Below are 17,425 nucleotides of genomic sequence, written 5' to 3'. Positions count from 1 at the left end.
AGTACGGCTGACATACAAGCTGCAGACGTGATAGCGTCGGAGTGAAATACGAATAAGCGAGAAAACATAATTCTGTTACGCGGAAACGGGAAAAGAATTTGGAATATGGCACAGCTTATGCATCTTACCATATTCATCTTTAATTTTTATTTACCATTCTTTCGCGTGGACTGCGATAGAATTTGAAGATTCCTGGCTCCTTCTGATGCTTCGGCCAAATGCAGCTTATGTAACTGTAATGTTTAAGGGAAACGCTGGAGGCGAACGCTACGCACTGAGTGGAGCATTCTGGCACAATCTGCTTTATGGTAGAAACGCGGCCTCTTGCGTGGGCTGCTGATGCGCGGAGGCGAGTGATATCTCGATGATGTTGCAAGGAACCGGGCGCACCACTGTATGGCTTGCAGACACGCTGTAAAAGGGGTTTGTGTTTGAGTTTCTGCATAACAGAATTATGTTTTCTCGTATATTCAAATTACAGTCCGACGCTATCTTGTCTGTAGGGTGCGTGTATGTCGTACTTTGCGATTTTTCTGACGAATTATTATTGAGAAATTCAATTAGTTCAGTAACGGATCTGCGCTACCCGTGTGGTTAAGTATGCGTGGTTTGGAACGAATTTTCGGTTACGAAACGATCGTCATCGCCTTTTCTGCGACACGGGACCTTTAACGCTAACGTGTGTGAACCCTTTTCCAGCTGCTATTTGAGGTCCACACTCATTCCTGTAGGCCCTCCACCTGCCGCAAGTCCGTTAATGAACAAATTCTATTTTTGAAAGTGTAGTGTCACAAAATTTTTAATTTACGTGTGACACACTCCGTGAACCAGGCACATACTCAGGGCCAAGTGCCATAGCCGAATTATCACCTTCCGAAAATAACCCCATTAAAGCACGGACAATTATTAAGAGGCCTTCTGGTGCACCAGTGAATGCCAGTTGTGGTTCAAAGACAGAGTCAGAGCCCAGAGTTGGCATAACTCAACAAAATATATTCTTCAAATTAGGTAGTTAGATGCACACATGCAGACTTCGGCTAGGCACATCACCATGCAATTAGGATGGGTATTGCCTACACTTTGGAAAATAATTAACAATAAGCACTACCAGTTTAACACGTACAGTACAGAATGAATAGGCGCACCAAGGGTCCACTCGTATTCACCCGTGTTGGTAGTGAGCCAGACGTCCCCGACGTAGCTCGAGGCAAATCTCGAAGAAGCAACTTCATCGGGAAATGCAGTCGCTCGAGAAACTTGTCGGCCAGCTTGTTGGGAAATCCCCTCTTCTGCAGACGGTCGGTCTACGCGTCACATCTGTTCACCGGCGCGGTCTCATTCTCCCAATTCTAGCACGGCGCTTTTATCGCCTCCGCTGGCGTTTTTCGAACATTCTGATGGAGTCGTGCTCCCATAGCATGAACAACGCCTGGTAATCTTCAAGACGTTTCACGTGTTTTCGGTCGACGCGACAGACGCATCTTCGAGGAGGGTGGTCACTCATTCGTTGGCGCATGCTCGGGCTGTCGCACCTCCCCTCTGGCTATGCTCGCCGTGTGTAGAGGTGTGAGAGGGTGTTTGGGCGTGCGGCTTCTCTCTCTCTCGCTCTCTGCTTCGAGTATTTTGTAAAGTTTTCAGTCGCCGTTGATCGCATCAGTTGACTGTGGCCTATGCGCTCTCTCCTTCTGTTGAAGGTGTCGCGAGCCTATATTTCCTTTGCTGGCTTAGGTTATTGGCGGCGCGCACATTGAATATGCACACTTTAGGGACAGTTCGACTTACACAAAAAAAAAACTCGTTTCCCTTCCACTCTGTGAAGAAGGATTACCAGGTAAGCTGTGTATGTGGGTGACTTAATGGCGAACGGCACTTCCGCCGCGGGTCAGCCTGACATTGCACTATGTCCGGGATCGGCCCACGTATCTTTGCTTACCATGCCAACGACACGAAAATTTCCTTCGATGGTAGAGTTATACAGCTTCACTCTAAAACTATAGGCATGATAGTATCGGATTGTAATTCGAATATGCAAGGAAACACAACTCCGCTACACCGAAACTCAAACAGAATTCTTTTTTCCAGCTGCCGCGATGGTAGCAACATGCAACATGCAGAGCACCCACGCATCAAGGACAGAGATGCTGTGTGCACAGACATGCTGTGCAGACATGCGCAGACAAGGACAGACATGCTGTGCGCATGTGCTGCATAGATCCTTATCCTTGTAGGCCCTCCGCCTGAAGCAGGTGAACTACTGAGCTAATTGAATTTCCAAAGTACACTGTGTCACAAAATTCATAGAGTACTACTTGCACACAACCTACAGACATGGTGGCATCGGATTGTATTTCGAATATACGAGAAAACGTAATTCTGTTACGCGGAAGCTTAAAAACAAACAACTTCTCGAGCTGCATGTTTTTGGACAAGCACATCACGAAAACTCTGACTTACTAGAAGCTAACAGCTTCACTGTGCAACGAGCTGTTGCGCTAGGGGTCCTCTGTTTGAATCCTGTCATGACACAATTTGATTTATGTTGATTAATAAAAGCCAACATCTTTCCTAGCGACTCTAGCACCATTTTTTCATATCACGTATGCTTCCACCTCTTTTTGAGGCCGATCCCGGAGGTTGTACGCAGCCGCGCCAATAAAGTTACATCATTTTTCACGTTCGAGCTGTCATATTGTTTCGCACTTTTCATATTTCGGCCTGAGAAGATTTAGGAAGAAAAGTCATGGGCTGCTGCTATATTGTTTCGCGATATTTGTTTGTTGACTGCCATTTCCAAAATTCTTGGGGATAGTGTTGTAAAGAATTTAAGACCTGATAGGAGCAACTTTAGTTATAGACCTGTGTGGTAATCGAACGCGCTAATACGCCATGTCATGCAGCATGGCATGCAATATAGCATACATACACCTAAATATATTCGGAAGCTCACGGTGACGACGATGGCAAAAATTCGCTATCCTTATAATTGCTATCAAAGTAAAAGCAGACTGCTTTGCCACCGGAAAAAGTCCAACATTCATTGTTCTCATTGCACAGGCGCGTTATACCAACTTAGCTACAGTGATGGTAGTCCCTGCGTATATATATCGACGTATCTATAACCTAGCTCCTTATAACTCGTCGGAAACGCACTGGTGTTGTAGTTTTTTGGAAACATTCCGCAAGAGGTGATGCAGCGCTTTTTAACGTTGTCACACAACATTACCTGGGCGCTGGATAGCGTCAATACTCTACTTGCGATTTCATGTCTAGCGGCTATAGAGACGTCATGGGACAAATAGTTTTTAAGTGTTCCTTCTAATTCCCCAATATGTTCCTTCCACACTGCCACTTTTCGGTTCCCTCCTTTCATTTGCGAGTCAATCATGCAACCAGGCCAAGTGACTGAGCATAAGCGTCAGTAGACCTCGACTGGTCACATGATCTGTTCAAAAATCAAAGGACGCCACCGGAAAATGACAGTCCAGAAGAAGGAACATGTTGGGGAACTTCAAGACACACTTAAAACGCCTTTGTTCCGTGATGTCTCTATAGCTGCTGCGTCCCACGCTATCCCTTCCCTCATTTTCCTTTTCCACTTCCTTAATTAGTCAATAAAGTTTTCCATTCATCCATCCATCCGCGTACACATGAATATGCCAGTAGCGGATTGACGACACGCTAATGCTGCGCGACCGTGTTAATAAGGGTCTTCAGATGGCCTAGGAGTATGTGTTAATGTTGGCCACGAAGCAACAAGTGCTTATAAGTTCTACAAATGTTTCCAGCTAAACCCACCTAACACCTCCAAAATCCTTCCTTACAAATATCTCTTCGTCATAAGTATATCACGCATTGTGCCGCACGCAAAAGAGCAGCTTAAGCACGTTCAGGAAAACTGAACCTTTAACATGACTTCAAAAATTGTGAAAGGCCCTAATTTGCTTTTGCATACTAATAACGACATCAAGGTCTACGTGCGAAGCCTGAGGATGATGCAGGGTACAGCCGTAGGGCATCGATTGCCGCTATTTCTTCATTGTCGGCAAATGTCTCGGCCACTCATTATCATCATCACTACATTCATATTCGTCACTGCTGCATTTATCGATGAACGCCAATTTCCCGTCCTTGGCTCCCGGGACATGCGTAATGCTTTATTCCACGGGTTGTTCCGTTCTAAAGGCATTCTACTGTACTTCAGTACGGCCGGACGATTTAGTTTACTCCCGATATTCGCATATCAGTTGTCTTAAATCTTACATCACTGGTCTAAGTTAGAGTAAAGGTAGCGCATTTCACGAGTAGAACATTTTAAACTTGAAACACTAGGGGACGTTCTTTTAATTATTGCCTCACGCCTTCCATCACTGTCAGCTCACTTATTTGCGCATATTTACACATATTTTGCTTTCTCAATGCCCTTGCAGCGATGTGCCGGGCGCTTGCTTCCCAAGGACGTAAGGCACATTCTCGAAGGAGTAAAATGGATGAAGGACTTCATCTCCGGTTGATAATCGCTGATTTACAGCGCCAAAAAAAAAGATAAAGAAAAAAATGCACCCTCGAATCACCGACCCATCGCAAAAAGGCCAGTGCTTTTAATGTGGTCACTATATATGGACTTCAAATAAAACGAATTTACAAGATCTCCTCTTCACTATACTGATTTCAAAGAAAGCTTTCTTTACTACCATGCCGGATTGGGCGTGGCTGCTGTTGGGCTGCTCGCCGGATATATTTTTGCATATGTATGCGAAAGACTATGTCCGCCAAACTCGAGTACCAGAAAACACGCTTATACCACTCCTGCATGCTTACCGACAAGGCATGGCCAGTAAGCAGTAAAATAGCAATTAATAAATAAGACCTGAACGTAATTTAGCGCCCTAGTTCAGTAGACTGAGGAAGTGCACTTATTCGCAAGCACGAGAAGGCGACGAAAATAGTGCTGTCCGGTCCTTGGCGTGGCCATCGGCACGGTATAGCCGGCGGTAGGCTTTCGGGCCACAAGACAAGTAGAGCGTCTCTCCCTGGTGTGCCCTCCTTAAACTACCATGCACGGTTATAGTTATAGGTCAGCCGCTTGATGGAATAGTGCATTATATTCAACATACATTATCTTCCTTATTTTCCTTCATTTAGCAGAACCTTATGCGCCACTCGTTTCGCGTCTATTCTTGGGTTGTCCCCCAGAATGAATGCGTGCTGCTGTGAGGAAAGGCATACATATTCCTTCGATGCCGTTAGACAGGTATTCTCCACTGCGCATGCACCTTGCTTCAATCGACGGGCTTCAATACATCGCTTTCGTTCTTGTGACATCGCTCCGTAGACTTCTCCCGCTGTTTTTAAAGATATGAAGGACGCTTAAATTTCACCTTTAAGAGTGAAACGCAATAGCGTTCAAAGATCTCTTAGTGCTTCTCACGCTTCCCTGCAACTGCAACTTATGTAACCGTAATGTTTACCGGGAAACGCTGGCGGAGTACGCTATAACGAAGGGGAATTTTTCGGTAGAAACGTGGCCTTATGCGTAGGCCGCGAAGCGGCGGAGACGAGCGCCATCTGGAGATGTTGCAAGAAACCAAGCGCGCCGCTTCGTGGCCTTTGAGATTTGCGCGCGCACATCTGGGATTCCATTGCCGCTCAAAGAATGATAGAAACACTGGAAAAGAGCTTTTGGTTATTTTTTAGTTTTCACATGACAGAATTATGTTTTCTCGTATATTAATCATACAACCCGTCGCTACCTTGTCTGTAAGTTGTGTGTAAGTCGTACTTCACGAATTTCAACGTAGTTTACCTTGAGAATTGAGTAATTTCGCAAGGAAAATTGAGCAATTGCCTTGCTCCACATGAATAGCCTTCGTGAATGTGTATGCGTGGTGCGAAATTTTTTTTTGCCGAAGTGACGTCCAACGCAGGACGCTGGACAGTGAATGCCGACGCCGGATTTTCTGCGACATATGGCACTTAACGCTGTCGCGTTAAAAAGTCAAGCTGCTTCTGACTGGTCTTAAAACTTGGATTAACGTCCTGCCAAGGGCTTAAAACAACTTTCTCCGACAATGGTGAACTATGGAGTGGGATGTAGCCATTGAGTAGACCAACTGGCTTTTATATGTTTTAATGCAAAAGCATTTTATGGCATGAGGCCGGAAATCCGGCGTGGTCATTGGCTTGACCATTATGGTCAAAAAAGGCTACGAACTCTCGGCCTTTAGTACTAGTCAAAACCAAGAATTTCTGTGCCAGTCGAGCCCACAACTTTAGGTGTTAATTTGGGCGAAGGTAATTAAGGTACAGTTATTAAGATTGAGGTATTTAAGGCACTACAGCCCTCGATCTGTCGCTAGAGTCGAACCACGACAATTGGTGCTAGGGTAAAGTTAATTAAGGCACTGGAGCACACGATTTTGTTTGGAGTCCAACCCTCAACAGTTGGTGTTATTTAAGGCAACGTTAAATTAAGGCCATTGAAAGAGCATAGACATCACGTGATGCTCGCGATGCTTTCGAATTCATCTACATAGGCATGATTAAGCACCCCTTCAATTTTTGCACCGTCCTTCTGTCGTCACCGTCACCCTTTATGCTCCTCTTTCTTCTCTGCCCCTTTCCCCCCAGTGCATATTATCTGGCTAGAGAAATGCAGCTCAGGTTGACGTCTCTGCATGTCGTATCATTAAGCTTTTGTCACTCTTTTGTCTTCCACTATGCATTCGCCTGATTTGGTGTTTGCAATCTGCCGTCCATGGATGCCAAGTGCACTAGTCATGTTTTGAGCCGCACATAAAAAAGGGCGCTAGCTCTGCCGCCTGCTTCATCGTGAATAAGACCCTCGTGGGGGAGTCGAAACGCAAATATTTATTTTAAACCATTTTGCTTGGTGTCGGGACCTCCCCCTTTTAAGGCGGCTATCGTGTGTGAGTCCCCGTGTACCCCGCATTCGGTCAACGTTAAAGAACCCGTAGTGGTCAAAATTAGTCCGGAGTGCCCCCCTACGATGTGCCTCCTGAACATATCGTGGTTTTGTTACGTAAAACCCCAGAATTTATTATTTTTCTCGAGAGTCGCGCGTGCATGTAGGCGAATCGCTTTTCTGATGGCCTGACGATGCGCATTCTTAAGATGGCGTAAAATATGGTGGATGTACTGGAGCGCAATATCATGCTTGGAAGTCAACCAGTGCACGTGTGCAACACGCCCACTACTTATCGCAGTGCTCATTATATACTCGGCTGGGTTCCGGAATAAGGTGGCTTTTTGTTACCTGCTGCTCGTCTGGCTTACATGGTGTCAGAAGTGGGATCAAAAGTTAGTTCCTGCCCGTGCGGCAAGTTTTGCCACAGGATCAGGGCTTAACAGCAGCAATACAGCAGTATTGATTCCCATGTAAGAGACAAGGGTTCATCCGGAACGACAACCACGAGCCACGACGATGACTTCGACTCTGCTACCAGCGCCCAAGCCTCTCGACGTTACTGGCGAGATTTTTCAAATGTATAATATCTGGAAAAGTGAGTTCGAACTTCTTGCAACAGCGACAAGGCTGATTCTACAGCCCCAGGATGTTCAGACCACTACATTTTCAATGACTATCGGTGAAGATGAAGGTGCGGTAAACACGCCTTGCAAGTTCCAAAACGAGGAGCAGACGAATGATCGGAAAGTTTTAATGCAGAAGTTCGAAGAACATTTCTGAAAATTCCAACTACGCAAAAATGGTTCAGATTTGCCGTGCTAAAGAACAGAGCAAAGAAGAGGTCGCTGAAATCCGAGGCAACCAGAGCGGCAGCACCTGTGAATCAGAAATGAACATTGATGCTGTTAAATCAAAGACTGCCACCTGCCCGAAATGCGGCTTACAACATCAAAAAGCGGCAAGATGTCCAGCAATATGGAGGTATTGGAAAAATTATAATGGCCGAAACCATTTTGTTAGTGTATGCCGCACACGACGCTCGAAAACGCGGTCAGAAAGACCGTTTTATGGCCATTTTATGCACATTTTACGTCCATTTTAGACCATTTTATGCACATGCAAGCTCACGTACGCTTACACACCCATACGTTCAACTTCCCATACTAATCTGCCAGTGTACTCAGCCCAATTTTTCTAAGTGTTATAATGGTCGCAAATATAGTTACTCCGGGGCAGCGGAATCAATTTGCACCACTCATAAAACACACTCATGTTGCTGCTTGAATACGCAGCTCACTAGGAAAGCCGCAATTAACCCACGCGCTCTAACCGTAGCTAACATATTACGTATAATCTACCTCTTTTTTTATCGAATCTAAAGAAGGTTCCGCGTTTAATTCACCCAGGCCTGCGGGGCAGCCAACTACAAACGTAAATTGAACGTGCGACAGGTGGAAATGACTGGCGACGAAGATGGGTCTGGCGACGAGGCATACTTCCTTGAAGCGTTGGAAGTTCAAGCGGTCACGAGCACTGGGTGTCAGTGTTAAATGGCTTACAGTGGACACTAAGGACGATCCGGTGTCCTCGTCGCACGATTTCTTTTGTAGGCCGTCTCAAAGCTTTGAGCAGCGTCCACGCCATGGGTTCACGCGTGGGTAGCTTATTGCGAAAGGCATATACGAAACCATCCCTAGCCAAAGAAAATAAAAAAAAAAACGCTAATAGAATCAAGTAGTCAACTTTGCCACACAGAGAAATTAAGGGACACTTAAATCGGTTGATACTACATAGAAAGGACAAATAAAGGACGCTACTGCGGTGTCTCCGAAATTAAGTACTGCGACTGCAGCAGGATTTCGCAGCGGACTGCAATCTTCTCGTGAGCATGGAAAGTTCGCTCTGTACAGGGGAAACAGTTGACGCGTCCGCAGGTATCCGCGAGGGCAGAAACGTCCCGCAAGCTACCAATCGCGATTGTAGCGGAAGCAAAATTTCATGAAAAATCGAGAATATATAAAAGTTACTCAATAATATTATTGCAAATTTCATCACGGCGTTCTATTAGTAGAAGAAATTCTTTTTTTTTACGTGTACACTTATTCGTTGTTCAGCAATAAATTTCATTAACGTGATCTTGTAGCCATGGTGTGCGTCTGTGCTGTGTTGGACAGCAACAAGGAACGCCATTTTTAATTAGTCATGAACATTCGCATTCTGAACATCCATATGCACATGCAAGCTCACGTACGATTACACACCCATACGTTCAACTTCCCATACTAATCTGCCAGTGTACTCAGCACAATTTTTCTAAGTGTTATAATGGTCGCAAATATAGTTACTCCGGGGCAGCGGAATCAATTTGCACCACTCATAAAACACACTCATGATGCTGCTTGAATACGCAACTCATTAGGAAAGCCGCAATAAACCCACGCGCTCTAACCGTAGCTAACATATTACGTATAATCTACCTCTTTTTTTATCGAATGTAAAGAAGGTTCCGTGTTTAATTCACCCAGGCCTGCGGGGCAGCCAACTACGAACGTAAATTGATCAAAAGTGAAAAATGCGCTAGTTGGTATGGAAGCACAGCTAAATTCACAGCGTGCACTACTTGTACACAAGCTAAGGAACAAGAAAAGACGGCACACGGTGCTAATTGCAACTGCAAGTTTATTGGGAAGGTTAGAGATCATATAAACCCGACATGTCCTATGTCATCAGGTGTCATCAAAGTGCATGAAAAAAACCCAAAAAGCAACAATGATTATTTATCGATGTTAGGTCGCAAAAAAAACTAAGAATTCCACGTTTTAGGTCGTATCTAGAAAAGACATCTCAGTGTCATGAAGGGCTTTAGAAGAATAACTGACACACCCTGCCACCTTCTTCTTTATGTCGTGAGCCTCTAAAACTTCTCTTGTTTTCGATCTTTGTGCCTATAAAGGACTGTGGTGTTATCAAACTTGGGTGTTCATTTACCTTGGCAGTTGCAGTGTCTTACGTGCATTGCAATATATGTGTGTGCAATCGCATTTGTGGAATTGGAATGTTCTTTCAGCCTAGTGTTAAGACATCAGCCAGCTTGACCCACATATGTTTTTCTACACGAGAAAGGCACGGAATACACCACTGAAGCTGAGCATCAAACGTAATTGTTCACATGATCAACACTGCAACCAGACATATTGTTTACATCTGTAGAGCGGCTACTCAATCTTTCCCTACGCCGGCGCACGGCTGAATAAATGGTGGTCAGCTTATTATTCGCAGCCCCCTCAAGGCTCACGAGATACACACACACAGACACACACACACACACACACACACACACACACACACACACACACACACACACACATATATATATATATATATATACATATATATATATATATATATATATATATATATATATAATTTAAGGAAAATTTCTTTAGGTTCGGTGCATAGGCAGTCGAAGAAACGAAGGCGCACACTTACGACAATTGTGTTATTTTTTTTTCAGTTTCGGCGGTGGCACAGGCCCACGTCAGAATGAACGATGTGTGCAGCTTATTCTGACGAAGGCTGTGCCATGGACGAAACGTAAAAACATTAAAAATGCCATTTTCGCAAATGTGCAAATATGAGGCACGTCGTAGTGTAGACTGCGCCTTAGTTTTTGACCACGCAATGGTTTTAAGTAGACACTTCTTTTTTCTTTATTTCGACCCATCTAAATGCGGCTGCCGCCGCCGAAATTGAACCTGCGACCTTGAGTTCAGCCGCACAACGCTGTAGCCAGTAACCTATGTACTGCGGTGGTTTAAATAGTAGGTAAAGCTCGATGTGCTTAAAAATACTTAAAATCACCATAACTCCTCTCCGTAAGAACATTCCATGTGGCCTGCCGAACACCTCTATAGAAGGTGAGCATGGTAGAAGATAACTCTACATAAAGATATCCCCTGAATTTGACGACGCTTGTGGAGCGAGCGTGCTTTCCTATAGACCAATGACGGCCATGACGTGTGTTTAGTGAATGCGCCACTGACCCACAGAACAAAATTTCACTGATTTAATGTTTAGTCGGTTAACTCATAAGTCATATCTTATACACAAATTCGGTTCATCTTGTCACAAAATGAGAAGGAGATAGGCTTTATTCTAGAACTTGACAAATGCCCAATTTCTGATGAAATTTTTTTTTCTTATCACGTCACAGCTACATAATTCGCCCAATTTAGTTTACATGTTTGACCCTTCCTAAAGGTTATCGTATCTCCCAACTCTCATTGCCTGCACATGAAAGCGAGTTTTAATGTGCCCAAAGCGTAATTGCCCCAGTCAATTCCCTCTGTCATTACTTCCTGGTCATCGTTCAAAACACTAGCCGAGCGTTGTGACCAGCGCATGTGTCCTCTGAGGCCAGACCGAGCGTGCTGCATCACGAGACCACAGAAGAAAAACTAGCTAAATAACCACCGTGAAATAGCTGCCTCGGCAGCGAAAGTTGCGGAACCTCTCCCATCACTTGTAGTTATACTTCTAGTGAACGATACATATGTATTACCATAAAAGGCTCACATTAAATGAAGTGTGGTGCAGAGCTCTTTAACTGATTTCAAAACAATACCGAGAAGAACTTAAGTCGTGGAAGGGCGTCCTTTCGGCGGTAACGGACGGGCGTTTGCACATTGCATTTGCACACCACATATTTGACACCGAATTAAATGCTTGTCACACCACAAACCTAGTAATTCTACTAGAGACGCTGTACTGGGTGCCGATAGAGTACGTTTTATCACCCGCGGTTGTTTTTACGAGCACCCAATTCTTCGTACGCGTTGCAAAACCAGTGATGTAGTGAAGTGCTAGAATTGACACTGAAGCAAGCGCAACACTGTAGACGTAGCGGCAGATACTTAACTAGTGTGACGAGTTCAGGAAACTTGCAAGCACGTCATAAAGTCGGCGCTTCAGCCTTTCGTCAGGCGTTCTCTTGAATTTAGCGCTGGTAGTCGTAACAATGCATGCGCCTCAAACGTTTCTTCAAATAAAACAAAGAACCAAAATATGGTCGCCAGAGGCAAGCCGACACCAACGGACAGTTTTGGCCATAGCCTTTCTCCAGCAGTGGCCAATCACAGCTTGTGCGACGATTAGACCCTAACATTTTAGCATTTCTTCGGGCAAATCCCATTGCAACGCGGCCGATGCAGCCGGTGATCATACTCGGGGCCAGATGCTCAGCAGCAGGATGCCGCAGCCACCGAGAAATAGTGGTGGGCATTGAATTAAAGTTGTTTGCATTGTTTGCACGCTGTGATTATTCGCCGATTTATATGCACCAGCTGAGCAGTGTAACCACTAGGGCTTCTTGGTTGAACATTGCAGAAGGCTACAGCGCGGGAACCAACAGAGGGGGCACACAAAGTTAACAGAAGCAGCGCAGCGCTGCCTGCGTCTGTGTACTTCGTGTGCCTCCTATGTCGGTTCCTGCGCTGTAGCCTTCTGCTTCATATTGCCGCACAATATTCTTATCGCGGGTACGTAGCAGAAATGTAGCGTGGCGTCCTTTTTTGCATTGGGTTCCTCTGCAGGAGTCGTGTTTGCTAAGAGAAGCAGGAGCCGCATCCTGCCGTCATCAGTCTCGACGCACACCTCACGTGTTGCAAGGAACGGCTGGATTGCTGCCTTTATATGGCAGGAAATTAGACACCGTGGGCATTACTAATGCGCATCCTTAGGGTACATTCACAACACTTGTTAGCAGTGTCGCACTGATGCCAACGTGCCAGCGCAAGAGTTTCCTCAGCCTCGTGTAAGCGGTGTATAAACGAGTTGTTGAAAAAAATGCACTGTGTCAGTGTAAATCACAGGTACTACAAGCACCGTTTAGGTGTTGACTTGCAGTTTCTTGTTTACGCTGTACATACGTTTCTCCATTTCGGATTATTTACGAACTATGCCGAATATCATTAGCGGATACAATTTTCGTCATAGAGAGGGGAGCCCAGAAAACCCTTCTTTTCTAGCGCTTCCAGCATCCAGATAGTTCGTACATGTAAGGGCGCCTAAATGTCGGCATTACGGACTTTGCTAGTTGAAACACATAAAAAAGCACCATCTCACAACCTCTGAAAACCATCTTTAGGACAAAGCTTATCATTTCTGTTGCCTAGGCATTCAGCCTGAATTATTTCCTCAGCCTAAAACAACTGCTCGAGGAACGTGGGCAAAATTTAAGAACAGGCTGTTTAACGATGCAAGGGGTAGTTACTTTTATTTGTCAAAAAAAAGAAAAAGAAAATAAACTTTAGATTCGCATAAAACTTTGAAGGAATAAAGAGGACACCGCATATCGTATCTTGGAAACAAACTTGTGATTCTGCGTTATATATGGAATTCACGAGAAGTAATCACATCTATCGCTTATAAATACCACCAGGATAATTGAAACTATCGCTGATAAGGAATGCTCTAGTAATGCCGCGAATATACAGGATGAAGCTGCACAGTGTGTTCGTGAATGTTCAGAAATAAATCGGACAACTTGTGGTTGCTTAACGCGAATATGAAGCAAAGTAAACGAGCGTTCATGCTTCCTTCTTCCAGAGGAATGCGACCCACAAATGCTGAAATCAGACTCGTGACTTTGCTCTCAGTAGCACAGCCCGTAGCTACTGAGCTGCAAGAAAGTTTAAAACCTGACCAACAATTTAAAGCAACAGAGCGTGTACCTTCACAACATACTGAAGAACTTGTGTAGCTATGTATAAGCCGATATATTGAGGATTCGATCCGGAGTCAATTGACGGAGACAAGTACCACACCAGAGAGAGAACACATTATCGCAAAAGCAGAAAGTCGGCTTATCAGCGCCCTTATTCCATAGCATCGCTATCGGCAAGTTTCAACTTTTCGTTTATCCGCAATCTGAAGGATAACCGACAAATAGACGAGCTAAGGCTATCGAGAATACGTTCTATACTCCTGACTATTGTATTGGACACATGTAGTGACTATATCAGCGCAGATGCCCATCGTTGATGTGCAGTGTGTACAGCGCGCTGCATCATGTCCTTATAAGCCACGCTCGCAATAAACCTTCGTTCTTTCCTGCACTGGCAATGCTGCTTTAAGCGTCGTCTCCCTTGGCACGCTACAACGATCAAAACGTCGTTTTGCGTTAGTATGACTTATGCCTGTAGGAGCACTTCGACGCCTTCGCCACTATTGGCAACCGTCCAGTAGTAATGCACTCTTATGCTATTAGGCGTAAGAGAGCTTCTCTTTCGTAATTTCCGCAAGCATTTCATTAGTTCACACGTAATTTACATTGCAAAGTAGGAAATCGCTTGATGCGTCGCATAATTTGGTGACATGTTGAAGTGGTGCATTTGCATCGTGCTATAAATTTTAGGAGATCGCGCATTTTATCCCTGATAATCTGTTGTGTAAAGACCAACGTCACACCAACATCGAACGAGATAATTTGATAAGTTACATTTACACCTTCCATTCCTGTGTACAAGAAGCTACACTAATAAAAATTCAAGGCCATACCACCTAGTGAAGATGGATTACCAGTGCAGATCTAAAGATCGTGGTAAGAAAACTAGTGGTAAAGACTTTATTGCATCACTCGTTGTCACTTAGTAAGGACGGTCACAATGGCTTTGTGGTGGCTATGATATACGCTGACTGGCATACTCGCAACTACGGCACATTCGTTTGGCAAAATGGAGCACATAACTATTACTCCAACATAGTAATACAAGCTACACTTTATCTAATGATCGCATTAAGACTTCACAACGTAATATTCAACAGGTGATGGTGGTAATTCCTTTTCGTAACTTTTCAACGAAACCAACAAATCACTTAGTAAAGAGAAGTAAGTTATAGTTTGATGTATTAAAGAGAGAGAGAGAGCAAATGATAAATGAAAGGTGGGGAGGTTAACCAGGACTGAGCCCGGATGGCTACCCTACACTGGGGAAAGGGAAACGGGGACGGAAAGATTAAAGAAAGAAGAGAAAGTCCACCGGAGATATTGTTCAGTCACTCAGTCCGGATCACAGACGCTGACTCAATCCTGTATCTTTCAAACATCGCAGCAGCACTTTTGTGGCCTTTTGTAGCTGCGATATGCGAGGCCATGGTCCCAAGATCTTGTTCAAGGTGAACGGTTTTCTATCTAACTGGTTGAGAGCTGTGCAGAGTTCTTGTCTTTCATTTTCAGTAGATGGTCTATAAATTCTTCGACACCGCAGGCATTGCACTTGGCGCTATCAGCCATTCCAATTAAAAACGTATATGCATTCGTGAATGCGACGCCCAAGCGTAAGCGGCACAGCATTGTTTCCTCATTACGCGGAAGCCCTGGTAACAGCCGCAGTTGCATAGATGGATCGAGGGAATGCAATCGATGTTGAGTGAAATCAGGTGTGTGCCACTTCTCCAATGTCATACGGTGCGCTAGCTTGCCTAAGTGTTGGGCTGCGTCAGTCCGCGATAAAGGTATAGAAACAACGGTTGCTCCTTCATGTGCTTTCTTAGCAGCTTCGTCAGCGACGTCGTTGCCGGAGATACCGCAATGGCCAGGCAGCCACTGAAACACGACGTCGTGCCCTTTCGCAATCATGTGATGGTGCATTTCTCGTATCTCCGATACGAGTTGTTCACAGGACCCGCGACGAAGAGATGACAGAAGACATTGTAAGGCCGCCTTTGAATCACAGAATATTGCCCACCGATTAGCCGGTTGGTTGTTAATATAATCTACGGCACCTCGGAGGGCAACAAGCTCCGAACCGGTCGATGTTGTCAAGTGAGAAATCTTGTATCGGATGCTTAGTGATTGTGATGGTATAACCACTGCCCCGGTGGAGCTGGTCTGGGTGGAAGAGCCATACGTATATATGTGGACGCGGTCAAAGTAGAAAGTGTGCAAACAATCCAGAGCTGCTTGCTTCAAGGCCAAGGTAGGCAAGTCGGTCTTCTTTCTTATCCCTGGAACCGTAAGACGCACTTGAGGTTGTTTTAAACACCACAAAGCTGAGGTTGAACGTGCTGATGGTGTGAAGCCCCATGGTAGGGAGGCACGATGCTTGCTGACCTCGTTGGAGAAGGATGCCTGTGGTCGTCGTTCTGGCAGACAGGCAAGAAAGCTTGATTGAATCCATGAAATATGACGAACATGGGCCCTAAGCGAGTCGGTGCTGATGTAAGTCGTGATCGGATGGTCTTGAGCCATTATAATGGTTCCTGCTGTTGAGGCGCTCCGCGGAAGGCCTAGGAAAAACACGTCGTGCCTGTGCTTGCACGCTCTGAAGTTCTCGAAGATTTGACTTGCATGTTTTAGCAAGCACGGGAGAACTATAGCGTAGAAATCCGATAAAAAGTGCTCGATATAACTGTAGCATGGAGCCCACTGACGATCCCCATGTTTTGCCGGCGATGAACTTGAAGATGTGAACAATAGATGTGAGCCTCTTCTTCAAGTGGGCAACCTGAGGGCTCCAAGAGAGGTCCCGGTCAACAATGACACCCAAAAACCGATGATTTTTCTTGTAGCAGATAGGCTGGCCATTGATGTACACTGGATAACCAGACATCGCTTTTCGCGTAAAAGCGACTAACGCACATTTTTCTGTTGAGATGGTAAGCCCTTGTGTCTGAAGATAGTCAGATGCCTGTGTTGCTGCTTGCTGTAGCTTTGCGCGAACCTGCAGGCGAGTGACAGCTGATGTCCAGATGCAGATGTCGTCGGCGTATATTGAAACACTCACTGTTTCCGGTAGGGATTCAGCCAGCCCAAGAAGCGCGAGGTTGAAAAGAACAGGGCTTAGAACACCGCCTTGGGGAACGCCTCGGCATGTGTAGTGGTCGGTAGTCGGACCATCTTCCGTACGCACGAACAAGGACCTTTGTGTCAAGTAGTTTCTGATCCATCGATATACTCGCCCTCCTAGTTCAACTGTCAGAAGTGCGTCTAGAATGGTTTGATGGGAAACATTGTCGTAGGCGCCTTTCACGTCAAGAAAGAGTGCTACTGATAATCGCTTCCGAGATTTTTGTTGTTCTACAGATGACACCAGATCGATGACACTATCAATCGATGAACGGCCTCGTCGAAATCCCGCCATTGAATCAGGGTAAATTTTGTTGTGTTCAAGGTACCATTCGAGACGCATGAGGATCATACGTTCCATGAGTTTCCCGACGCAGCTGGCAAGTGCTATCGGCCGATACAATGCCAGTTCGAGCGGTGACTTTCCAGTTTTTAGTAGCGGTACCAGGCGGCTTCGTTTCCATTCCTGTGGGACGACACCATCTCGCCATGAGCTGTTAAAAAGGCGGAGGAGTTCTCTTCGTGCTTCTTGACCTAGGTGGCGCAAACCACTATATGTTATCCCATCGGGCCCTGGTGAAGAACACCTACAGAGCGCCATAGCAGCTTCTAACTCTTCCAAAGAGAATGGAGCGTCCATACTTGTATCTCGT

The 17,425-nt window shown here is 45.3% G+C and overlaps 1 protein-coding gene and 1 long non-coding RNA gene across 3 annotated transcripts in view; one reads left to right on the top strand and one right to left on the bottom strand.

Annotated features, from left to right (window-relative positions):
* Positions 1–5,241, top strand: part of LOC140216421 (uncharacterized) — a 39,204-nt gene extending 33,963 nt beyond the window's left edge. The window contains exon 4 of one of the 2 annotated variants that reach the window (XR_011893085.1): positions 4,428–5,239. Coding sequence is in view for 1 of the 2 variants with exons in the window: in XM_072286773.1 (XP_072142874.1) it covers positions 4,428–4,511 (84 nt within the window). In the remaining variant the exon portion in view is untranslated. Of the gene's footprint in view, positions 1–4,427 lie in introns of both variants that reach the window. The other variant, XM_072286773.1, reaches the window with a different exon arrangement.
* Positions 1–17,425, bottom strand: part of LOC129383126 (uncharacterized) — a 56,156-nt gene that overhangs the window by 36,374 nt on the left and 2,357 nt on the right. The gene's annotated exons all lie outside the window — the stretch shown is intronic.

The sequence above is a fragment of the Dermacentor andersoni genome, chromosome 3 (genome assembly GCF_023375885.2).
Source record: "Dermacentor andersoni chromosome 3, qqDerAnde1_hic_scaffold, whole genome shotgun sequence".
Taxonomy (NCBI): domain Eukaryota; kingdom Metazoa; phylum Arthropoda; class Arachnida; order Ixodida; family Ixodidae; genus Dermacentor; species Dermacentor andersoni.
This window is presented reverse-complemented; position numbering and strand designations above follow the sequence as displayed.